Source organism: Archocentrus centrarchus, chromosome 21 (genome assembly GCF_007364275.1).
Source record: "Archocentrus centrarchus isolate MPI-CPG fArcCen1 chromosome 21, fArcCen1, whole genome shotgun sequence".
Taxonomy (NCBI): domain Eukaryota; kingdom Metazoa; phylum Chordata; class Actinopteri; order Cichliformes; family Cichlidae; genus Archocentrus; species Archocentrus centrarchus.
The window spans coordinates 4355369-4381673 of NC_044366.1; the positions used below are offsets into that span (position 1 = coordinate 4355369).

Here is a 26305-nt window from a genome sequence, read left to right on the forward strand (position 1 = left end):
CCAGCTGCCTCTCCGTGTCCGCACCTCCGAGCCGGCGCGCCTCCGTCTCTCAGGCTCCCGCGCGGAGTCTCACTGATCCGCGGACGATGCGGCTGCTCACGGTCTCCACTCTGCTCCTGCTGCTCCTCAGCTCAGGTACGGAGTCACCGCCTCTCACTCCATCACCGCGCGGGATTTATTAGGCTGAAAAACTTCCGCTGGTGGGAGCGCAGGAAGCGGCGCGAGAGAAACCGGGAGGCGCAGCGCTGATCCAGATCCTGAGCCTCTTTGCTCTTTTGTTTCTGATGATGCAGATGTGGATCTATTCAAATTAAACCTTTATTAATCTTACTGTAAGAGATTTCAGTCTGCAAACGCCGACTGTGGCGCTGCGCTCCGGTGCGCACGAAACGATCCAGGTAAGTTTGGGCAGCGAGGACACCTCATCAGCGCAGAGCCAGGGGCGTCTCCGGGATTTTAGACGTGAGAAAAAGACAAAAACAGAAAACTTCATTAGAAATAAATACAGAGGGGAGGATGTTAAGCTTCACGTGCAGCTCTGTGCGCTCGTACAGATATATTAGCGTGAAAAATGGATGCACAAAAGTTTAAATGTCGATTTTTATTGAATAACATATATATATATATATATATATATATATATATATATATATATATATATATATATATATATATATATATATATATATATATAAATTTTTTGTTTATTTATTTTTTAAAGGTGAACAAGTATTTAGAGTCTTTATTAACATAAAAGTCATAATCCAACTTATAGTACCAAAGGTTTCTGCTCTAAATTTGCTTAAAGTACTGATTATGTGCAGTTATTTACATGATATTATTAAATAATTATTGATTGCTTAATGTGTATATCACTTTAATGTTGCAACTGGAGATGATTTTAATTACTTGTGTACTGCTGGGTAGCTTTAAATATAAAATACAGCATCATATAGATTTATATTTAAAACATGCAAAGAAACATGGACTTTTGCTTGGACTGCTGCTCCCAACTGCTGACTATGGTTATATGTATATGGATGTTTTGTTTGTAACAGTTTGTTCTGATTATAAAAATATGATAATAAAAACAAAGTGGAAAAAAAACATGCAAAGAAGAAGTAACAAATCTTTAAAATAAACAGTAAATGGAAGAGTGCAAAGTCTGATACTTGCATCTATAATATAATGAAGTGCAGGTATAATAAAGTAGCATAACATAGAAGTTCTTAAAGGTAGTTTTTGTAAAACCCTCAGCAAAACTAATGAAAGTTTTGTCACAAGGTGGCAGTGTTTTAAAGGTACATTACCTTTTTTATACAGAAGTATCTGTAAATTGTAAAATTCAATGTGAGGTTAAAAAATACAGAAAATAATCAATAAAATATTAATAAGGAAATTCTTCTATTTGAATACACTATTTTAGATTTACTAATGTGTTACTTAAAGTTTTAATTTGAATGTAAACTGATTTTATTGCGTTATTTTGATTTCAGATTAGTTTCTACCTTACTAAGATATACTTTGTCATACTGCATTTTATTTTATTGAGCTACAAATACGATCACACTGAAAATGACTTGAATATGTTGGCTGTGTTTAACTGAATTTTTACCTGCTGTAACAAATAAAGTATCTTATCTTATCAAATTAGATTAAATAAAGCTCAACTCAGTAAAATGTACTGAGAAAACAAAATAGATCAATAAGGAAAAAGATACACAAAAAACAGCACAATTAAACAGCCCAAAAAGTAAAATAATATTCAAAATTTGCTAGACATTTGTAATGTAGTTATCTATCTCAACCAACATTAAATTCTTCCTAAAAAATAATTTTGTATTCCTAATTTAACCTGCTCAGATTCTCTCTTCAACCTGCCAAAATAAGTCAGTTTGTATGAAAGAAACAAGAACTCTGTACAGATGTTGAGCTAAAACACCAGCTGGAGTAATGCTAGACTATGCTGACACACTGCTCCATCTTGTGGTTTAAAGTGGTATTACAGGAAAGTACAGCCTGGCCTTATTTAAAGTTCATATCTCTGCAGCACAACACAGACGACACGGACATCACATTACAGCTGCTGTTTCTTCTCGTTCCTTTGCTAGCTTCAGTTAATTTTTAAACAAAGCACCATTAAATAGAGTGCATTGAAGCTGTGCTTCAGTAAAGTCCTTCAGTAAATGTACTACAGTCCACCACCACCCATCTTATGTTCTGTAAGCGCTTCTTCACCTCCTGTGCAGTCCCCATCAATCAGCAATGGAGGAAGCAGGCTGTTCAGACCCTGGAGTCAAAGGAGTCTTTATATACAACGCCAATAAAAAATCATTCACTCAAACTTTGACTCTAATAAAGAAATTCAGGGTTTGGGTGCACAGACACATTTTTGCTGCACAAAAAGAGTAATCACAGTGTTTGCTGGAGTTTTATCAACTTGAGCATACCAGTCATAACTGAGTGGTTTTAAAATAAGAGGAAGATGAGAGAGAAGTGTTTTTCTTTCTGTGAAATAAAGTAGCATATCCAGCCTTCCTGAGGCCACTCTGAGCCATGAAACTCTGAAAATGAGAGCTGTGTTAGGATGTATTATCTATTAGATAGTCAGTGGTAGCATATTACCTACTTTACAAGATTAATGATGCTAATACATCAATTTTTTTTCCATCGTGACACCATATGCTGGTCCATTTCTCACTTTCATCTCTACTTTATTAACATCACAGAGCTTCTGTTTCAAACTGACCTGATTTTTATGTGGAGGTGGTGAGAGCTGGGTCTCCAGTCCACAGTTTCCTGAGTGCAGTGAGGAGTGAGACCCGAAGCAGGCTCAGCATTTTTTTCATCATTCATGGGTTTGTGCACCGTGAATTCGTCCCCCCGGCGTCAGACACAGAGCTTTATGTGACTTCCCGAGGTGTCGTTTGGAGAACACTCGGAGGAAACCATCTGAACTGTGGAGCACATTGAAAACACAGGATCTGAAAACACAGTGTTTGCTCACCACCTGGACTCTTCCACTTCCAGAAAATGAAAAGCGAGCTTGAGGATCACCGTTCTGACACACTGAAGAAGATTCAGCATCCGGTATAGTTCAAGCAGAAGTGCACGGGGACAGAAAGACACTTCCACGAGGGATCTAAAGATGCAGCCGTGCTGAAAATAGTCCGGAAGTGCCTGAAAAGATGACTTAGAACGGGATCATCTAAATCAGGCTTTTGAATTTTTATTCTCTCAGCACTTTCTGATCGCACCTCGTTCATGAGCCTGTTTTTGATTTAAAATGAGGAGGAGAGGCAGCTTTTCCTTAAGCTTAGTTAGCAACAGCAGGAGCTCTTCTAAAATTAAAAAAGTGCTACATAACTCACCTGGTTTTTACATTTTTTTGAGAAGAAAAGGCTCCTTCATGGTTACCACCCCAGCTCCATGTGGACAGCACCAAAGGAGATGATGTGTACTGTACGGGTGTCCTGATATTCACCATAAATAATCACACAGTTATCTCAACTTAATTCATATTCTGGACCCACTGCTGAAGAAAGAGAGGCTGAGGCCAGTGATGTGGTTTTTTTTGATGATCTTTCATGCTTTTGTCGAGCAGGGACAAATGCACATGGAGCACGGGATCCATAAGGATGCATCCTTATGTACGCATACGTTACATATTTATTTATGACTAAACTTCCTGGAGTGCACTGCTGGACACGTGCACGAATATTTGCACAACAGCCTAATAAAATCTGAGATACTATATTTTTTTACGGGCCCATTTTTCTTTAGTGTTTCATAATATTTTTAGTGTCAAATCATTTTGATTAATTTTATGCCATTAAAGATGATCATGAGTTTTCTAAACCTGCATCTGTGCTGCTGTGACGTGAATTCCCACTCAGGGAGCGGATTTCGTATCACAGCCGCTGCAGCCTGTAAACTGGCCGCAGGGGTCGTCAGGACGCCATCTCCAGGCAGGCGGCAACAAAGTGTGGGTATCTGCCAAAGATCCAAATGTAGGATACACAGACCGTCATTCAGAAACAGTTCGGATGTGGGGCAGGCAGCAGGCTGTAATAACAGCTGTTATTTTGTTTTGACTTGTAGTTTTCAGTTGTGTAGTTTCTGGTGTGAGTCTGCGCGTTTCAGTTTTTGGTGTTTGAAGATGTTTAGTTTTAGTTTAGCGGCTGTTAGTTTCAGTGTTTTAGTCTTTTTTGAGGATTATTGTGTGTGTGTGTGTGGGGGGGGGGGGGGGGGGGGGGGGGGGGTGCTGGAGGTGAGAGTTAGGAAACTCAGGACAGGCAGAAACACAACTTCCTGAAAGCAGCTGATTTACAGTCCAGAGTGTCAATGAACACGTCCATCAGGCACGCTGCGACTTTACCAAACAAATGCTAAAACCAGGGAGCTCTCCTCAACAGTTTTTAGACTATTTTAGTTTCAAAGTTCACAAGTTAGTTTTTCCAAGAGCCCATCTTTTATTTTTATTTTAGCTAATTAAAAAGTTTTATATATATATATATATATATATATATATATATATATATATATAAACGTGAGTTCTGTGTGTTGTGTTTTAGTGATCAGTAAGAGTTGAATGGTGCTCTGTAACTGAGGTCCAGCTCCATCTGTTAATAACACACGGTGGTGCGTTCAGGTCACCCTGTGAAGGCTTCTGTACGTTCAGCTTGCATTGATGCACTGATTTCAGGTCAGTGTGCTCGTGACCTGCAGCGTATTTCTGCCGGTTTCAGAAATCTGTTTGTTCTTCGTTCCCAGTCAAAAAGCTCTCTGAAGGACACTCGGAGTAAACAAGTCAGCTTCGCTGTGGAAACAGACAAATATGAATTATCACAGGGAAACATGATGAAATGTGCTGCTAAGATAAATGCATCGGCAGCAACGCGGATAAATAATTGAGCATTTTCTGTCACACTGATTTGAAGCGGTCCGAGTCGCAGGCAGAATATTTAACAAAGCAAAACTCAGCTTCAGTTCGAGGTGAAACGTTCACAGTAATTCTTTATTTCTGGGGGGTTGAGGGCGTCGTGAGGGGGGGGGGGGGGGGGGCGGGGGGGTTCTCATGGAGCTGGACCAAATAACTATGTTTCTGTGGGTGTGTGTTTCAGGGCTGGCTCTGCAGATTCAGTGTTACCAGTGTGAGATGACACACGACTGCTCCACCCCGGAGTTCATCGTCAACTGCACCGTGAACGTGCAGGACATGTGCCAGAAGGAGGTTCTGGTGAAGGAGGACGGTGAGTCGGCTATCAGGAGCTTTTAAAACACTTTACAGCGAAACCCAAACTCAAATATGTGAACTAAGAATTCAGAGCCCACAGCTGTTCCCTGTGTCTCCAGGCAGGATTAACTTGTTTGTGTTCAGGCGGTTATATTTCCTCAGCCAGAGGAAATCTTGTAAACAAAAGGCCGTTTTGAAGTGACGCCAGAGAAAGAGTTTGTATTTCTGGCATGTTTTTAGGCCCCCTCTTCATGCAAAGACAGCTCTCCAGCTGAAATCAGACTGATCTGAGGTCAGCGGGGACAGGCCCCTCGTCGCACTGCAACTATCATTAGATGATGAAATGCTTAGCTGTAGGCCAGCTTTCATGGATATAAACTGTGCCATTTCATGTGAGAGGGAGATGTTTTGCATACAGAGACAGCTGTGTCCTTTGTGTGAGATCAGACTTTTCCACACCTCATATCCTGCAAATTATAATCCAACAGAGCCTGACAGATAAACCGCCAGATCTGACGCTTCGGCCGATATCAGCTCCCTGCAGATACACTGCTAGCAGTGTGCTGGCCTGCAAGTAATTGAGGTCATGTGAAAGGAAAAAGAAAGAAGAGTTTTATGGACTTTGGGGGGGGGAGAGAGAATAAGAAAAGAGCTGCAGTTACGTTGTGGGTAAGCCAGCAAAAGCAAAAAAAAAAAAAGAAAGAAGGGGACAGGAGGCGTTGGCAGTGGAGTCCAAAGACACTGGAGGGTGAACAGGGCGCTGTTCCAGAGAGCAGGTTAAACAAACTCCGAGTTTCCAGTTCCAGAAAAAGCTCATCAGAGTTAGTTTCATAAGTTCACCCTGAGTTCATAACAAGCCAAGACTCCATTTTTCTCCAGTGGACTGAGGAGATAATGTGAACACAGACTTAGAGTCACTTTATTAGGTACATCTTTTGGACCCCGTTTTGGCAGCGCGCCTCTTCCTCATTCTGATGCTCGCTTTCACCGTGTCTACGTGCCTAAATGCATTAAGTTGCTGCCATGTGATTGGCTGATTAGATATTTGCATTAACGAGCAGCTGAATAATAATACTAAAGTGATCACATATGGGTTCAAAAAACCAACACTCTGCCCATGTTTTTAGTCCAGCCTGTGATTATTACAGTGTTGTTGCTGTGCTGCACTTTAATCGGTCATTTCAGTGTTTGAAGTACGTTTGATGACACCTCAGTCTGAGTCTGAGACCTGCTGGCTCGGATTCTCTCCTCTTTATTCAGTGCGTCCTGCGGCTGCTTTCTTTTCAGTCATGCATTCACAACGCTTCTGTTCAGTTCTCATTATTCAGTGTAAAGACCGTGTAACCTCTTTATGAAGCTTTTCAATGTCATTAAAAAAGCAGACTGACACTCGGCTTTGATGATGTTCAGGAAGGGTTATTCACACTTGAAGTTAGCAGTAACACGCTGAAAATCCCTCAGAAACCTGCAGTGTTTACATCCCTGTCTGCTGGTGAGAGCCCAGGCACTAAAGGTCACTCTCCCTGAGGTGTCCTTCATTTTAATACCCAGAGAAAATTAGAGGTGTGTGGGTGATGTTTTTACTCCCTCTCTCTTTCTCTACAGCTGATGAGCAAACTCAATAAGTTCCCGTCTTTGGAAATGTGGATCCCAATTCAAAGGGCGAGCTTGCTGCACTGTGGTGTCGACAGTTCTTTAATAAGAAAATTTCTGCATGAATGCTCAAGTACATCCCGGCTTTTATCTCCCCGTGTTATCATTACTGCTGCTCTGCATGTGCAAGGAGGGCTCGGGAATCCAACTGACCGCACCTTATCGCTGTTTGCAGTGCAATAGATGGATTCACAGTAGCGCTGCCACCTCCGAGGAGCGTGTCTGAGTGATAAGAATGAAAATCTGTCCGGCTGTGTGATTCTGACAGAGCACACTTGCTCTCAGATTGCCTTTGCAAGTGTGTGAGTCTGCATGCAGCTGTTCAGTGCAGATGTAGGAGAGCATCCTCTGCTCTGCTCAAAGATCAGTCCTTCTTAAACAAGCCGTCTACTTCCTTAACGCCAACGTGCAGTTTTGTAACACTATCACTAACATCAGGTATATTTTACCCGATAAAACATACTTCCCATTAAAATATATTAAAGTACAACAATACGTTGAAGTACTCATCTTTAATTTCTGCATCTCAGAAAACTTACATTAAAACGGTATCATGAGGAACCCTTTAAAAAGGCTCTAAAATTAGTGAAAAATTGGGGAATCATTAATGAAACTATAATAATAATCATGAAACAGGAAACTTGTTCTATGGATCCACCCATTCCTGGGACATGTGAGCTTCTTCAAGTGGAGGCACAGTATCCCTGCATCACTGACAGCTGTGGGAGAGATAAACCCAAAAATGGCATTTTGTGAGAAGAGGAAAATGAACATCACATGATTGCAGTCACGTGGGTGAAAATCACCCGACAAAAAAAAATTGATCATGTAAAATCGGTCAAACCTGAGAAAAGGTCCCACTGGACCCCCTTAGAATCAGCTGATTTTTTTTATTTACAATAATTTGGTCCCTCAGGAGATATCAAAACAAAGTTTCAGGACTGAAAAACACATTTAGTCTGTTTAAAAAAATCAATTTTATACCCACTCCAAGAGTCACAATCTAAAGCCAAAAATCTGCTTTTTGCTCCTCATGATTTTTATATAAACATCTTTGAGCACCAGTATGATGGGATATATCTTATTCTCAGTAAACTACTCCAGGTTAGTGTCTGTGATGTAGAGGACCAGAAACCTGATATCTCATAATTCACTGGAGAAAACTTCAAAGAAGTACATTTTGGGTAAACTTTCAGGGTTCATTTCTCCATGTGGGATAGGCAGCTGTTCCTTTGTACCTACGCTATACTGCCAAAAGTATTCACTCATCTGCCTTCACACACACATGAACTTTAGTGACATCCCATCCTTTATCCATAGGGTTAAACATGATGTGGGCCCACCCTTTGCAGCTATAACACCTTCAGGTATTCTGGGAAGGCTTTCCACAGGTTTAGGAGTGTTTATGGGAATTTCTGACCATTCTTCCAGAAGCACATCTGTGAGGTCAGACACTGATGTTGGAGAGAAGGCCTGGCTCACAGTCTCCGCTCTCATTCACCCCAAAGGTGTTCTATCAGGCTGAGGTCAGGACTCTGTGCAGGCCAGTCAAGTTCTTCCACACCAAACTGGCTCATCCATGTCTTTATGGAGCTGCTTTGTGCACTGGTGTGCAGTCATGTTGGAACAGGAAGGGGCCATCCCCAAACTGTTCCCACAAAGCTGGGAGCATCAAATTGTCCCAGATGTCTTGGTCTGCTGAAGCATTAAGAGTTCCTTTCCTTGGAACTAAGGGGCCGAGCCCAACTCCTGAAAAACCCCCCACACCATAACACCCCCCCCCCCCCCCACCAAACTTTACACTCGGCACAATGCACGTACCGTTCCCCTGGCAACCACCAAACCCAGACTCCTCCATCAGATTTGCAGATGGAGAAGTGTGATTCATCCCTCCAGAGAACATCTCCACTGCTCCAGAGTCCAGTGGCGGCGTGCTTCACACCACTGCATCTGATGCTTTGCATTGAGCTTGGTGATGTAAGGCTTGGATGCAGCTGCCATGGAAACCCATTCGTGAAGCTCTCTACACACTGTTCTTGAGCTGATCTGAAGGTCACATGAAGGTTGGAGGTCTGTAGTGATTGACTCTGCAGAAAGTTGGTGACCTCTGTACACTATGACCCTCAGCATCCACTGACCCCACTCTGTGGTTTTACGTGGCCCACCACTCCATAGCTGAGTTGCTGTCGTTCCCAATCACTTCCACTTTGTTATAATCCCACTAACAGCTGACTGTGGAATATTTAATAGGGAGGAAATTTCACAACTGGACTTGTTGCACAGGTATCATCCTATCACGGTACCACGCTGGAATTCACTGAGCTCCTGAGAGCGACCCATTCTTTCACAGATGTTTGTAGAAGCAGTCTGCATGCCTAGGTGCTTGGTTTATACACCTGTGGCCATGGAAGTGATTGGAACACCTGAATTCAATGATTTGGATGAGTGAGTTAATACTTTTGGCAATACAGCGTACATTTAGATATAATACTCATGTTTGAAAGCAGCCGACAGCCACGCTGCATTATAGCCCAGTAATTTTTTTCTCATTTTAACTGTCAACTGATGCCTTAAACCAGTGCAAAAGATGCAAGCTGGTGCATAAAAAAAGCAACAACAACAAAAAATTACAGAATGCAGGAAATGACACTAGTAATCAGTATTTCCAGAGGAAGGCCCCCCCATTCTACATCTACACCAGTACTTCAAGGTATCGCTGAAGAGTGAACAGCCCTCATGAAAGCACCAACAGTGGACATGCAGCACAAACATCTTTTCATATGATCGCTGTTTTTCTGCTGGGCACCGTGAAACAAGCTCTGCTTCCCATCTTTTATTATTATAATGATCTTTTTCCTCTGATTATGTCTGGGGGAAAGATAAAAGGCTGTGCTTTTACCTTGGAGACGGCTGTTTATCGCCTGTGTATTTAAAAAAGGAGATGATAGCCACGCTCCAGTGGGCCGCCTTTCATTTCAGAGCCCTCTTCTTTAATGGAGGTAGTCGATTTACTGTAATAAATGACCTGCAATTGGTCACTCCTCAGAGGGAGTCTCAGAGACGTACAAACTCACACCAAAGAACATCTGGGATTAAAGTATTTCTGCAGTTTGTAGTGATGAATTATTTGCGCAGTGAAGATATAATAACATAATTTAAGTTTCTGATGTGGAAATGTTAAAAAAAAAAGAAAAAAGAAAATACCTCCTGTGGGCCCACCACCCACAGGAGATGCCTTAAGGGGGTTGAGTGTGATGTGTGTCCGGTGGCAGTCAAGGGCAGACGGCCTGGCAGTCCGATTCCTGGCTGCAGACACTGGTTATTGGGATGTGGAACATCAACTCTCTGGTGGGGAAGGAGCCTGAGTTGGTATGTGAGGTTGAGAGATACCGATATAGTCAGACCAATTCTATTTACATTATACATGCTTCCCTTAGGCAGTATTATTATACATTTTATTATATATATACATGCATACATTTTCTTTGTTATACAAATGATACTCAGCTTTATCTATCTATGAAGCCAGATGACACATATCAATTAGTTAAACTGCAGAAATGTCTTAAAGACATAAAGGCCTGGATGACCTCTAATTTCCTGCTTCTAAATTCAGATAAAACTGAATTTCTTGAACTCGGCCCCACAAATCTTAGAAACGTGGTGTCTAACCAGATCCTTACTCTGGATGGCATTACCTTGGTCTCCAGTAACACTGGTCTCCAGTGAGAAATCTTGGAGTCATTTTTGACCAGGATATGTCCTTCAATGCACATATTAAACAAATATGTAGGACCGCTTTTTTGCATTTGCGCAATGATTCCAAAATTAGAAACATCCGGTCTCAGAGTGATGCTGAAAAGCTAATTCATGCATTGATTATTTCTAGGTTGGACTATTGTAATTCATTATTATCAGGTTATCTTAAAAGCTTCCTGAAAAGCCTTCAACTGATCCAAAATGCTGCAGCTATGCCGGGTTTCCATTAGTATCTACTCAGCACGGGTTGACTCGACTCGACTAGCCACGGTCTTGTTTTGTTTCCATTGCAACAGAGTACCACCTTGATGTGGGTGGAGTCGATATAGCAGGGTGAGCAGTAGTCTCTTGACGTAATTTGTATGTGGCTCAAAACACAACACGACAATGGATGAGATAGAAGCAAGCTAACATAGCTAATGCCAGTTTACTCTCGTCACCATGCATAGGTCCCCCTTACAATGTTTTAATGGATGAAGGTTATCATTGTTAAGTAGTAACCCTATACCACTGAACGTGTCATAATCAACTCAGTGTACTTCAAAAGTGCTGCCATTTGTGTACTTCCGGCAACAATAATACCATAATAAGCCTATGTTGGTTGTGAAGGGCAGTTTCTCAGCTTTCAGAAACTGTTTGAATTTTTCCGATAGGACAAACAGTCAAGTAATTACGGTAATTCAAATTTCCTTTGATCAGCCGCCTCAGCTCTCAGTGTTAACCAACTGTTCACGGCTAGTAGAGGCAGGTAACGGGTGCTTCAGCGGCGATCCCCCTGCAGTATAGGGTTATAATATGTATGCTGTTTGCGTGTTTCAGATGGTTCTCATGTTGCAAAACTACCGCTGCAAATTTTCAGTCTGGGCATTCAACCAGTGATTTGAGTACCTCCCTTTTCTTGCTGTCGGGTTTTAAAAATGGCATGGCTGATTCTGAAGTCAATCTCATGACTCCACTAGTGACAACACTCCCTGGCCAATCAGAGGCATGCTGTTCTTTCACGTCACATCTTCAGATTGCCTCGGATCACTTGGAACCCCAGCTGAGTGAGTACCAAAAAAGTACCTGGAACCTGATCCTAATGGAATCACCTTCAAACTGTGCCAAGTCAACTCTCGCATTGAGAGGATACTAATGGAAACGCATCTCTAGAGTACTGACAGGGGCTAGAAAGAGAGATTTCTCCCATATTGGCTTCTCTTCATTGGCTCCCTGTTAAATCTAGAATAGAATTTAAAATCCTTCTCCTCACATACAAGGTCTTGAATAATCAGGCCCCATCTTATCTCAAAGACCTCATAGTCCCATATCACCCCAACAGAGCACTTCGCTCTCAGACTGCTGGCTTACTTGTGGTTCCTAGGATACGTAAGAGTAGAATGGGAGGCAGAGCCTTCAGCTTTCAGGCCCCTCTTCTGTGGAATCAGCTCCCAGTTTGGATTCAGGAGACAGACACCCTCTCTATTTTTAAGATTAGGCTTAAAACTTTCCTTTATGATCAAGCTTATACTTAGGGCTGGATCAGGTGACCCTGAACCCTCCCTTAATTATGCTGCAATAGACCTAGGCTGCTGGGGGGTTCCCATGTTTCTTCATTCACCTGTTTTCACTCTGTTTATACCCCACTCTGTATTAGCTATTATTAATCTCTGGCTCTCTTCCACAGTGTGTGATTTTGTCCTGTCTCTCCCCTCAGCCCCAACCGGTCGCAGCAGATGGCCGCCCCTCCCTGAGCCTGGTTCTGCTGGAGGTTTCTTCCTGTTAAAAGGGAGTTTTTCCTTCCCACTGTCACCAAGTGCTGCTCATAGGGGGTCATCTAAGTGTTGGGTTTTCTCTATATTAAAGCATCTTGAGAGGACTGTTGTGATTTGGCGCTATTTAAATTAAATTACATTGAATTACTTTCATTTCTCAGCTGATTGTTAAGTGTTTAAAATAGTGAAATCAACTGTATTTCTTTAACATCTGCAGTTTACAGAAGGCTCATTCCATGTTAGTTCACCAAATTCCCCTCAATTTACCATCACAGATTGTACAGAAAAAAAAATCCAGGGAAAGATCCACTTCTTAATAGGAATTATGCAAAATTTCCTGTCCCTACTGTGGCTGCTGTACTTAATATGGGTATTTTAAAAATTCATATTGGCAAAATGAGAACACTGCCACAAATTTTGGATGTAACATGAACAGAAACTTGCTCTTTCCATCTATTAAGTTTGATTTGGATTTGGTACATGGTGTCATACCCAGGGAATATCACACTGAAGTTGGAGGAAAATGTGTGAGGCTTTTTGTTTTTTTTCATATTCAAGATTTAATATGCATGAAACCATTCACCTGATTTTGACAGAAATATTTTGTGCCTTGTATATGAGAAGCTGTAAATCAAATCTCGGTCCCCTACCTGTGGCATATAAATGTCATATAATTCCTATTAATCTGAGATGGTCAGGTGGGAAGTTTTTTGGAGTTTTTTGATGATTTAAGTTGGGATGACCTGAGTACCAGGCAGGAAGCTGTAATATTCACCAGATTCCATTAATAAGGCTCCAAAAGGCATCAGCATTACTTCAGTTAGCTCAGGTGAAGCCGAGCAGACGGCTACAGATGCCTGTGCTGGCGTCCAGTTATCAGCAGTTATAATGCAAACTTTAATCATTTAAATAGACGATGTTTATAAAGATTCACCTACCACACAGTTGTTAAGAAGAAGGGGGGTTAAACAAAGGGACCACACGGTTTTTGTATCAGGCTGCAAACAAGTGGGAGTCTGAGGGGACTGACTGGAGCCTCAAGTGGATATTAGAGGAACTGCAGATTTTGCAACTTTGTCTTCGTATCTCAGCTCCAGAAGTTGCTGCTTGTGCAGAACAATGGCCAGATTTTAGTTCATGGGTCTTCCAATCAACAGAAACCAAATAAAAAGATGAACAGGCTTCAGCCCCCCCCCCCCCCCCCCCCCCCCCCCCACACACACACACACACACACACACACACACACACACAATCCTGTACAGGATAAGTGAAAGGGAATGGATGGATGGATGGATGATGGATGGATGGATGGATGGATGGATGGAATTAAATAAAAACACTTTTAACTATCTTAGTTTGAATTTTAGATCAAATCCAAGTGATGAAAGTCCGTTTGAAATTTTTTGGACTTCCTTTCAAAGGCTGTTTGAGCTGTTTAAACTTTGTGTTTAAGAAGGTTGGGCATGCACTATTGTCAGTAGATGTCCTCACAAAGATAGCCAAATAACCGTACCTGTGAGCTCATCCTCCTGTCACAGTGCCGTGAAAAAGTCTTTGTTCCCTTCCTGAATTCTTACTTATTTTGATTTTTTTTTCTTTTTTTTTTTGCATATTTGTCACGTTTCAGATCACTAAACTAATTTTAATATTAGACAAAGTTAACCTGAGTAAACACAAAATGCAGTTTTTAAATGATGATTTCATTTATTAAAGGAAAGATGTTATCCATACCTACGTAACTGCCCTGTGTGCAAAAGCAATTGCTCCCTAAACTGAATAACTGGCTGTGCCACCCTTGGCAACAGGAACTGTTTGCGATAACTTGCAGTGAGTCTTTCACGTCGCTGTGGAGGAATTTTGACCCAATTCTTCTTTGCAGAATTATTTTAATTCAGCCACACTGGAGGGTTTTTGAGCATGAACTGCCCGTTTAAGGTCATGCCAAAGCATCTTGATCTGGTCTAAGTCCAGACTTTGATTAGGCCACTCAGTTTTTTTTGACGCAGTCAGAGGTGTATTTTTGATCATTGACCTACTGCATGACTCAAGTAAGCTTCAGGCCACAAACTGATGGTCAGATGTTCTCCTTCAGGATTTTCTGGTAGAGAGGAGATTTCATGGTTCCATCAATTACAGCAAGTCGTCACAAGTCAGACTTCATGAGGGTGGTCTGAGGGCCCGACGTCCTCTAGTGCACCCTGTGTTCACTGCCCAGCACCGTGGAGCCTGATTGGCATTTACCATAGAATTATCTCAAATTTGGTGCTGGAATTTCTCGGGTTACCAGCAAAACATCTGCCAAATTTGGAGGCGATTGGATGAATGAATGGATAGACGTTATTGGTAAGATTTTGCTTTAAAAGATTAATTACCCATGTCCAATGGCCATTCTTTTTTTCTTAGTAGGTCGATCCAGGTATAGTGGTGAAGACAAGAATAACAGCAACTGTTTACTAAAGAAGCAAATGAAAATGTGCAGTTCCAGTTGGGCAACACTACTGTGTAAAACTGTCTTTAAAATCATGTTTAACAGCCTGCAGATGATGATCGCTGCTGTGTGCTTTAGTCTCACCTTCACACTAAAGATGTAAAACCTTCACGGAGGCAGCAGACTAAGTGAGGCAGTGATGAAAAGACGAATAATTGTAATTATTCCCCCTCGGATTCCTCTGAAAATCAAACGCCAGTGGCTGATGTGTGGCAGCACAGCACGTTAGGCAGCTGATGAAGGCAGATAACTAAGACCTCACCAGCTGAGCACAAAATCATCTTGTGTTTTTTGTTGTTGTTGTTGTGAAGGCTTGATTTCACCACCTGAAGCTGCTGCGTCTCGTCTCTGAGCAGGTTGTTGAGGCGTATTTGCTGTTTCATGTACACAGGTTCAATCAAAAAGGAAGTTCACTCAGAAGATTTAAGTATGAGTGCTTCCTGGATTCACATTGATTTTTTAATCGAGGTGCAAGAGCTGCCCCTCATTTCTTTATATTCTGCAGGGTAAATGGGAAGTGCAGTGATTTATTGAAGCATGTGCAAACATGTCCGGGCTCTGTGGAAGTCCAGTGTTACAGTGTGTTTTTCTACCCAGGTCTGCTTTTACTGCACTGACTGTGTTTGGATCATTGACATGCTGAAAAATTAAGCTGCTGCCAATCAGATGGTTTCCAGATGGTGTTGCTTGGTGGATCAAAATCTGATGATGTCCAACACCACTGGCTGAAATGCAGCCCCAAACCAAGTGTGTCAAGACGCTTGTCTTGGTCACATGATAGTCACTTCTAAAATTAAACCCGCAAGTTTCACTTGTTCCCGTGCCTGTCTAATGAAATAGGTTGGTTGACCTATATAAGGCTGTTTAAAGATTTGAGTGCTCAACAAGAGTAGAAAAGTGCCATATAAGAGCTAGTCCATTTACCATATATATTTAACAACACCAGGGATAGCAGCGAGGCGGACCCAGCCAAGTCAAGCTGAAACTCCGGCGCTTGACACTGCGGCTCTGCAGCCACTCTCCCTGATAAATCAAAGCTTGCATTGGTGTGTGCCGGCTGATACTTAGAGAGGCCGAACCCAACCAACCCACAAGCTAGCAAAAATGAGTTGTAGAGAAAAGGCTCACACTGATTCAGCGTTATTTTTCATGCACTTTATACAGTAAAAACCACCTAAATCGAAGTTGCACAAATCGTATTTTCTCTCTAGTCGGATGGCTTCTGCAGGTCTCGATTGTTCCTAATGTTAATTCCAATAAAATCATCACCTATATCAGTCGGATTTTTGCCTACCATGGATGAAAAATCTGGTCCCATTGTAATACATTTCCAATTAAATGTAATCGCATAAGTCGGATGAGTTAAGCGCTAAAGCCCTCCTCAGCTCCCGTCCGCCCACTTCCCTACATCGGCACGTTCATGCACAACTACACACACACAAACAACGCCTGGAGATCGCTTTAGTGTCTATACAGTCATGTGATGTCTGGATTGGCTGCGCTGGGCAAATCAGTTCATTTCTACAGAGACAATCATGGGAAGCACAGGAGTCAAGCGTAAGCTACAAGCTCACACTTACGAGCAAAAATATGAGATTATAAAATTTGCATTAGTAAATCCAGAGATGAAGCAGAAGCAACTGCAGCGAAATTTGACCTTAGACTCCAAACTATCGGATATTTTGAAGAATCTGATTTTATCCGACTTACACTTACGACAGATTTTTTACAAGTCGACTGAAATTCCATGGGCCATTTGAATCCTACTTAGGTGATTTCTACTGTATTTGTTTTTGTGGTGTATCTTACTTTGAAGGTATGTTTAAACATTACCATGGCGACCAGAGAGCGTTGTGGTGTATTTATCCGCCACACCTTAAAGGCCGGTCTGTGGAAATATTGTCTAACACTAAACTGGTCCGTGGCTCAAAAAAGGTTGGGGAGCACTGATCTACATGACATAAAGTTCTGTGTTTGTATGATGTTCTTAAATCTGCCCTGACAAATACCCCCCCCCCCCCCCCCCCCCCCCCCAATTATAAGAATAAAACACTAAAACAGACAAAAACCAAAATTAATCAAGCAAACTCACTCTAGAAACTAAACTGACATCAAACTAATGGAAGAATGTAAAAGTATATTAATTCTGGAGCCCTGATGACTGAGTGTTATAACACCAGACTTAATTCCTGCCGATGAGCCAGTTCAGATTATGTAACGACAGCTGATGACCCCAACCCAGCCGCCGCCGCTCGTCCAGACAAGACTCCGCAGAGCATCGTGGAGCAGGGCGGAGACAATAGCAGCTTCACCCGTGTATGCCTGATTTCACTGCTTATCTAAATTAGCTTCTGCAATTCAGAAAAGTTAATTTACTGTATCAGAGAAAAGGAAATGAGACTGGTTACTCACACAAGTTTACATTCATTTGGTTAAATCGAGGGAGCAGCGCTGCTGAAATTTGTGGGGTTTTGTGAATGAGTATTTAAAGGACTTTTAGGACTGTTTTCACAGATATATATATTTTAAAATGTATTATTATTTCTAAAAGGAAAAACTTTGTTTCTCTTACTCAGAAACTTCTGTTAGAACAACTACAGGTACACTGTGTAGTTGTGTAGCACATGAATTTTGATGTTTAGCTTTATCAGGTTGCCGTTACCGCAAATGATGATTGCGATGTTTGACCCTGAATGCCATGAAGCCTTTGACCACACGTGATGTTAAATTCTTTAACAATTTAATGTCCATAAACACCAACCAGCACAATTTGTGTAACGTCAGTGCCTGGAAAAAAAAGAAATGTTCCACCACAACAATTGCACAGGTTACTGGTGGGAGGCAACTTGTCTCCAAACCATCACGGTTGGACTCAGACTGACTGCAATCACTCTCAGACAGGTTGCAGGTTTGCAGATAACTGCAATCAACTGGAGTCAGTCTGTGACTGGCTGCAATACGTAGCTTGCGGGCATTGATCATGAAAATTGGTTGCCGATAAGCACTACTTCACTGTCTGCGTTGTGAGGCATCTCTTTACGACAGGAGACTCGACACCAAATGGTTTGTGACTAATAACGTTAAATATAAAAACAAAGCTGCTGAGTACCTGTGCCATTCTGCAGTCAAATCGCCATCCTGCAGTGACAGTGGGAAGGAAAAACTCCCTTTTAACAGGAAGAAACTTCTGCCAGAACCAGGCTCAGGGAGGGAAGGGAGACAGGACAAAAGACATAATGTGGAAGAGAACCAGAGATTAATAAGTGCACACATCACTTTGTCATTGCCATTCATGAGAGCAACAAGGCAAGCAAAAACTGTCACTGTTTTTGTTTCATTGTTTTTAACCCAGTAACTATATTTGGCTAAGAAAATGGAGTGTGACATTATCATCTAATGCTAGCCTGGTAAGGCCACAGTCACACAGGCTCAGAGATGGATTGGCAACTGCCTGACAACCATCAGTTGCTAGGGAAAATGAGTTTCCTGACCAGAAATCAACTGCTAAGTCCAAGACATACAGGCCTAAAGAATGGTCCGTGACCTCCTGGCAACCTCCAGTCACCAGAGGATAATGTATATTCCCCAACTGGTTGGTCAGGGGTTGTTGGAGGTTGCTTGTGAAATTGGTCATAAAGAGGTATACGGTGCTCCACCAAAAACCTCCTTACAACTGCTTTGATGACTAGCAGATTTCCGCCATTGCACACAGTTTGTATTGAAGACAAATATTTGTCTGCAAACACAACAGACCAACTCACATCCATCTTTGATATAGCGTATATGAGGTGATTTTTACATGGTTTGTTTGTGTGTGTTGCTGTGTTCTTAGAAAATTTAACATGTTGCTTAGGGTCTCTCTGACTCAGGTGGTAGAACAGGTTGTCTAGCAATTGTAAGCCTGGTGGGTTGATCCCTGACTCCTCCAGTCCACATGTTGAAGCATCCTTGGGCAAGAGACTGAATCCCCAGAGATAAGCGTTATATAAGTACCAGATCCACTTGTAATCCATTGTATGCCGCAGTGGGTAGAGCACTAATATTCTGGTTGTAACTCATCCAAAATGCTCCGTTTCTCTAGACTTCTGATTTCTACATATTCTCTGCAGTCAGTGCAACCGAGAGATCTGAATTTGGTAACTACTTCATGAAATTCAGGCTTCCTTCACCAAAAATAATTGCCGTGAAATTTCACCGTCCCTGCTGGCCATTTATCTCGATGACATCTTTACATCAGCTCCTATAACAGCTGCCATCTCATTTCACTGCCTCGTCAGGCTTGATTTAAATGGACAGTAAACTCTACAGAGCAGATTCACTCCATTCAATCTCCAGTAATAAACTGTTATTTTGCACATGTCAAGGTCACTGCTTAAACAAAAATCAGAAGAGCTAGTGTTGATCCCGTTCTGTGCTTCTCTTAAAGTGTCAGTGAACTGCTCATTTCTATGGTTAAAAAGTCATTTAGCGTAGCTGCTGAAGGTTTTCCAAACACTTATTGGATGGCTCAGTCCTCCCTGTGCAGCCAAGCATGCTGATTCTCATTAAACTAAAGCCTGCCACTTCTCTTCATCCTTTCACCCTTTTCCCCATAAATTAACTCAACAGCATAATTTAGATTGAAGTCCTGAATCTTTGGATCCCCACGCGCAGATTAAACGAAATCCCACCCAAGCGCTTCAGACGTGATAGAGTGTTTACCTGATGTGCTGTGCAAGGTTCATTATGCTGATATCTGCTCCTGAAATGTGGCACATCAATGCATATATTCTCCACGCTTAAAAATACTACATATGGAGTGTAATCAATACTCAATACTCAATTAAAGCGCATCATGTCTGTGAGGATTTGTTCAGAATTCAAACTAGTAGAGTTCTCCTGGCTGTTCATGATTTCGAGGTAATGGCTCAAATATTATATCTAAGTACAGATTAGTGGACACTTTTACAGTTAGAAAAGGCACCTCTGTGATCTGTAATAGACTCTGCTGCTCTTCATCTTTTCTAATAATTAAAAAAAAATCAACACAACAGGAACTCCTCTCACTTTTAGCAGTGCAAAGCCCATTTGGAGACAGTATAACTCAGTGGTATCTTCTTATAGCCTTAAATGTGTAACATGCTGGCAATCAAAGTTACAGTACTCAAGATCTCCCACTCTGGATTTCCGGTTTCACATGGGGATCTTTGAGTATTAGGCATAGACTGTAAATAAAAGATTTTCAATTCAATTTTATTTATATAGCGCCAAAGCACAACAGTCACCTCAAGGTGCTACCTGGTTGATCCTGCCAATAGCATATGCTTGTCTCAAAGATTAAGCCATGCAGGTCTAAGTACACGCAGCCAGTACAGTGAAACTACGAATGGCTCATTAAATCAATTATGGTTCCTGCAATAATTACAGAGAAAACCCAACCATCAAGCTTAGCTGTTTAGCTCCATTTGCTCCTATTCATGGAGAATTAGCTTGTGAGGGCCCCCTGCTGTGTCCCCAGATGAATTGCAGCCAGTTTCTATAATGTTCTTGGGATCATATAAATCAGCCAATATCAGATTTTAAGACTGATACTGAAATTTGGTGATCTAAAATTCCATTATTATTATTATTATTATTATTATTATTGTTTTGTTTTCTTCTTCTTTCAGATGCGTGAAACATAAACAGTTTTCCCAACCATTTATTATGTGCAGTCATTTACTCATATAAGCTCTACCCGACTATGCTTGGATCAGGTGGTTGTTGTGTTTTGTGAGGCTCCAAACATGCGTTGCCAACAAGGAAGTTGCAGAGTTCCCTGTGAAGAGCAATCTATGTAGTTTCAACACTGATAACATGGTTCAAAGGTGTTTCTCCCATCTCTACTTTTTAATTTTCATTTATCAACCATTATAAATCCCGATACCAATAGTTTGGCTAATAGCTAATATCGGCTGATGACGCCGTCCCACTGACAGATCGCTCAGGCTGTCCTTACTGCACTCACTTAACGTGTCTAATTTTGGGTGCACACTATGTCCATTGCAAGCCACACTTTATGCACCATGAATTTAATAAATTTAGTTAGGACATTAAGCTTAATGCAAGTAGACTACAATGGGGGTGGGGGCCCAGATTACTATGAATTGACAATAAATTTTAAAGAGCAGAAGCATGAGGCTGATTGGTTTGCACAGATTGTGGGCAGCTAGATTACAGGACATCAGTGTAGCAGTGAAGTACATTCACCCGAGGTCACCCAAGTGTAGGAAAATAAAAGTGACAAAGAAAATAAAGCAGCAAGAATGGCCCCCCATCAACAAGAAGAGGCTTTACATGAGTGACAGATCTTCTTTATTAAACTTTAAATGAGAAAGTTAAAAAAGCTGTAGAGACAAAGAAAATCAGTCAAAATCTGACAAGGTGAGGAAAAATAATAAAACCTGAAGCCTGATTAATGAAAAACTGTTACTGACATGTAAAAAAAAAAAAAAAAAGCTGAACAAATGATTGAGCACAAAGGGTGGTGACTCGTCTGGAGTTTAAATAAAGCTTCTAGATGAAGGTATGAATGAGGATGAAGAAGCTGTAGAGGAGTTGAAGAAACAGCCTGCATGATTGTGACTGAAATGAGACTGAAACAACCACCCCTTCTGTTTTCTCTGTCAGAAATATCCCACTTTTATTAATGTTGATTTTTTTTTCACTATTTCCATCTTCTACAAAGGAGGAAAAAAATTTAATTGTGTATTTTGAGAATAAAGTCAAAATTTCGAGAAAAAAGTCAAAATGTGGAGATTAAAGTTGTCATTTAAAGTCAAACAACTGCCACACTGTGTCTGCTATACCCTCTCCAAAATGTCTTGTGTAGATGAGTCAGTGAAACTATACTTTAGAATCAGTTTTAGTCACACGTTAATTATTCTCTTTTTTTGTACATAAACACGATGTGGTGGTAAGTATGAGAACCTTAAAGAGATGAACCCACACAAACTGGCACCGGACAGATGCAAGGATATCGATGTTTGCACCTTCATGAAGTACGGAGGGGACATGTTGAATCACAAGACACAATACGACAGCTGATCAAGTTGTTCATCTTCCCAAGGCATTTTGTAGAGGGTATAGCAGCCGTGGCCATTGTTTGACTTGAAATGACAACTTTAATCTCAAAATAGTATTTTGACTTTTTTTCTTGAAATTTTGACTTAATTCTCAAGATGCGCAATTTTATTTTATTTTTTCTCAATATGGCCCTAATGCTCCTTCGTAATCTTCCAATATTGCTTAAAGGCCAAAAACGAATAGAAAAATCTACATTTACCAAAATACTCGTACACGTGTGGATGAAGCCTGACACGTAGAATCCCAGCTTTAAAGATGATCCTGAACTCACCATGTCCAATAACTCAGATACAAACTCGTCTTCTTTGCAAGTTACATGTCATGCAATGCCAAAGGAAGCCTACAAAAAAATAACAGGGTGCACAGTCTGACATCAACACCTTTGCCTTCAAGACTAAATCTGTTTTCTCTGTGCACACGTAAATGCAGGAACCAAGTTTTTAAAAATCCTGGAAAGGGTTTTTCCAAAGCTCCGTTTTCAGGGACCTAAAATGTTTGTGGAAAAAGCTGCGGTTTCTAAAATATCCGTGTACGTGTGACCGAGGAATGACATGCAAGAAAAAAAATATATAGGAAAAAACATGCCTTATAAGGTCACACTGACTTCTGATCTCACCAAAACTTAATTAGCTCTTTCATCAGTTCAAGTGGATGTTTATGCCATATTTTAAACAAAACCACGAAGATGTCCCTGAACTATCACTCATGAGAACTGGACAACAAGATGGACAGACAACCTAAAATCTGTTACCAGCTTGGGGTAAAAAAAAAAAAAGAGTTTTTCCAGGTTTGTTTAAGACTCAGCTAAAATTCAAAATGTAAACACAGCTTGTGTCTGGTTTTAATCTGCAGCCTTTGTGAGAGGATGGAGCGTTTCCCTCCAGAGCTCTGTAACATTTCACACTGTGATTCCTCTGGATTACTCTGCACCTTCTGGGACCTCCGCTGATATTTGCAGTGTATAAAGCACGAAAGGATACACAATTTAAATGAGCGTGCAGTTTCTTTGGGTGTTACTACGCCTGCATCTGTTGCACTTGGGTGGAGAGAGGAGTGAGATATTACAGGGGTTACTGCAAGTTCATGTGCTCATATCTATAATTTCTTTAAAACAAAATGTCACCAAAATGTTAAAGCTTACTCCAAGCTTACCTTCTGACTGGTTCCAGATAAATAATGTGTCTGTGTATAGAAAGCAAAAATATATGGAAAAAAATTATCTTTCTCCATCTCTGTAATTGCCCCAGACTTTATTGTGATGTGGATTATTTTCTTTTAATGACCAAATGTAAAACTGTGCCTGAAATGATTTTCAGAAGAGCTGGAAAGACTGAATGAAGTCATTGGAAATGTCTATAAGTATATATACATAATTTACTGTAAACTGGACAATGCCCCAAGGTGGGAAATGACCTCTCATAAACTGAAAAAGTCCAGCAAACATAAACAGTCATAACGGCACGTATGGAAGCTTGTTTCCATCACTAATATATATATATATATATATATATATATATATATATATATATATATATATATATATATATATATATATATATATATATATATATATATATATATATATATATATATATATATATATATATTAGTATGTATATATGTATATATATATGTGTGTGTGTGTGTGTGACTAATAAAGTAATTTCTTTGTTACCCAGAAGCATATGATGCCAACACATGCGCACTCAAGATGGGGTAGCGACAGTATCAGTGAGCTAGCACTGTCCAGCAAACGTGAACAGATTGTCATGTTTTTGACTGTCAATGGTCAAAATGCCTTCTAGTGAAAAACAGCTGTATAAAAGGTAAAGAATCAATGTTTTCATGTTGATCTGTTGGACAACTGATGCCTTCAGCCTCCTGCTTCTGGTTAACAAGGAAATTACGTACCATCACCGAGCTTCCTGATTGGCAGGACTAACTCAAAATTTCAAATTACTGACGTAAACTTTTTATGTTTTTGTTGTTTGGTAGGCAGGAAATAACAGCTCCTCACTGATCCCACCTTATTGACCTTACAAGAAAATGCTCAATCAATTTCAGCTTCCAGTTTGTGTTTTAGATCTGCTGTCAACAGTAACTATATCTATAATCAGATTTTCAGTAATCATTCATTTGAACTAGTTTGTCATGGTCATCAGTTCAGTATCTATGCGTAAATGACATAAACAGTTATCTTTTCTGCGTCCACGATTTCTCTATGAATACCATTACCTGGGAAAAATCCCAAATTTTGTTGCTACCTGCTAGCGTGAGAATTATGTTCCGTATAACCTGTCATGACCCTGTGCCCCAGCAGGGTGGCTCGCTCCACAGTTTGAGAAACACTGTGTGATCAGTATGATCAGGATTGGGTTACGGGAAAAGACGTTAACTTTGAAATCAACTTCCTTGCGTGGATTTTGGCCTTGAAGTTCATGATAAATTACATAAACAATAGCAAACATTTTTCTTTCAATTTTAAACTGCCATTTCAGTCTCATATGTGTTTTACATGGAGATAGAAAACCATGTTGATGGCCTGGCTGGTTAACTGGCTGGTAACTGATTCAAGTGAAAAAAGATGTTAAAAAAGGAGAAAGTAGAGGTGTTTTTTTTCCTCATTTGTACAGTTATTTATATATTTTCTAAAGGCACGGTGTGTTTCAAAGAGGGAGGACAGCTAAGTGATGACAATGACTTTGCTGCATTAAGAGGAGTTTGTAAAGGAGGTGTTGTAATCATGTTTCTCTTCAAGTAGATGAAAGAAATTCCCAGTTACCTATCTCCCTCGCACCCTTTAATCCTCTAATTACGAAGCTAATGCATCCATTTATAACTTCATTTCAGGTGTGCACTACCGAAAGTCCTGCGCCTCATCTGGAGCTTGTCTTATCGCCTCTTCTGGCTACCAGCAATTCTGCACCGGGAAGCTCAACTCGGTGTGCATCAGCTGCTGTAACACGCCGCTGTGTAATGGACCACGCCAGAAGAAGCGACCCCAGCCATCTGCTGCCGTTGTCCTTAACACGCCACAGCTTCCTGTGCTTTCTTTCTCCATCCTCCTACTATCCTCCATCCTGTGCTGACAGACCTTTTTTAAAATGCGTATTGAAACAAACTGAAACTGTACAAGCTGAATCATGCGTGCTTTAAAATGTATACAAGAGAAAGCTTTTAAAGGTGTTTGTTCCCCTGAGTCCTGGCGTTCTGTTGCAACAATAATTACACAGCAGTGGACAAAGTTATCATCATGTATCAGGGAGCAGCTTCAGGTGGAAGCTGGGTAAGGTGAGCTGGAGGACAGTGCCGTGGATAAAACGACTTCCAGCAGGTGGCTCATAAACATCTGGCTTTAGGGATGCTGCGAGGTGGAAAAAGACAAATGGCGTCAAAGAAGGCAGGTGTTATCTCCAGGAAAATCCATGATTTCTGCTCTATGAATACCATTACCTGGGAAAAATCCCACATTTTGCAGTGTATTTGCAAACTGAAAGTAACAATATATGACGTGTACCAAATGAATGTGATTTCTTTGATCTCTTAGTATCTACCGTGTGGTTAACAAACCGCTTAGAGGTATGGTCGGGATTGGGTTGCTGAAGAAGATGAAATCAACTTTCTTGCATGGATTTTGGCCTTAAGGTGACTTGGTTGATGTTGAGAAGTTCATGACAAATTATATAAACAATAGAAAACATTTTTCTTTTAATTTTTAACTGCCATTTCAGTCTGTTAGGTGTTTTACATAGAGATAGAAGACCATGTTGATATACCCTGCCTGGCCCAAAAAAAATTGACACAATATTAATATTTTGTTGGACCACCTTTAACTTTGAGGGAGCCACACATTCGCTGTATTTAAATAAGCATTTATTTCTGTCCAGAGTTTCACTGATTTTTTTTTGTGGAGATCTTGTACTGATGATGGCAGTAAGCGCTGGTCCTCTCCAGTATATGGACTGGTGGCCAGCCCATGTGTGAAAACGATGTCTCACTCCCTGAACCACTCTGTGACAATATGAGTCAGATGAATCATGGCTTCGTCATGTTGGAATATGCTTGTGCCACAGTGGAAAATTAAAATCCATTGATGATATGGACCATAACACTGCTAAACCTAGACCTGACCATCTGAAGCAACTCCAGATCATAACGTTGCCCCACAGACCTGTACAGTTGGCACGAGGTATGATGGGTGACTCGCTTCATCCACCTCTTGCTCTATGACTCAGGAACAGAGTAAAAAAGATTCATGAGACCATATGTGACCCGATCTGGCAAAATGCGTCAGAAGTCGCAGAGGCTAA

The 26305-nt window shown here is 40.9% G+C and overlaps 1 protein-coding gene across 1 annotated transcript; it reads left to right on the top strand.

The window, feature by feature from the left end:
- On the top strand, positions 1 to 26305 carry LOC115801046 (ly6/PLAUR domain-containing protein 1-like). The gene is made up of 3 exons (XM_030758746.1): positions 1 to 135; positions 5124 to 5252; positions 24846 to 26305. Exons 1-3 carry the CDS (start codon positions 87 to 89, stop codon positions 25082 to 25084), a joined length of 417 nt encoding a protein of 138 aa, XP_030614606.1. The 5' UTR covers positions 1 to 86; the 3' UTR covers positions 25085 to 26305.

What these genes read in the sequence shown, in the direction of transcription:
- LOC115801046 (XM_030758746.1), top strand. Translation starts at nt 87, where the DNA reads ATGCGGCTGCTCACGGTCTCCACTCTGCTCCTGCTGCTCCTCAGCTCA. An exon ending in CCTGCTGCTCCTCAGCTCAG is followed by an intron (nt 136 to 5,123) that starts GTACGGAGTCAC and finishes TGTGTGTTTCAG; the next exon opens with GGCTGGCTCTGCAGATTCAG. An exon ending in GGTTCTGGTGAAGGAGGACG is followed by an intron (nt 5,253 to 24,845) that starts GTGAGTCGGCTA and finishes ACTTCATTTCAG; the next exon opens with GTGTGCACTACCGAAAGTCC.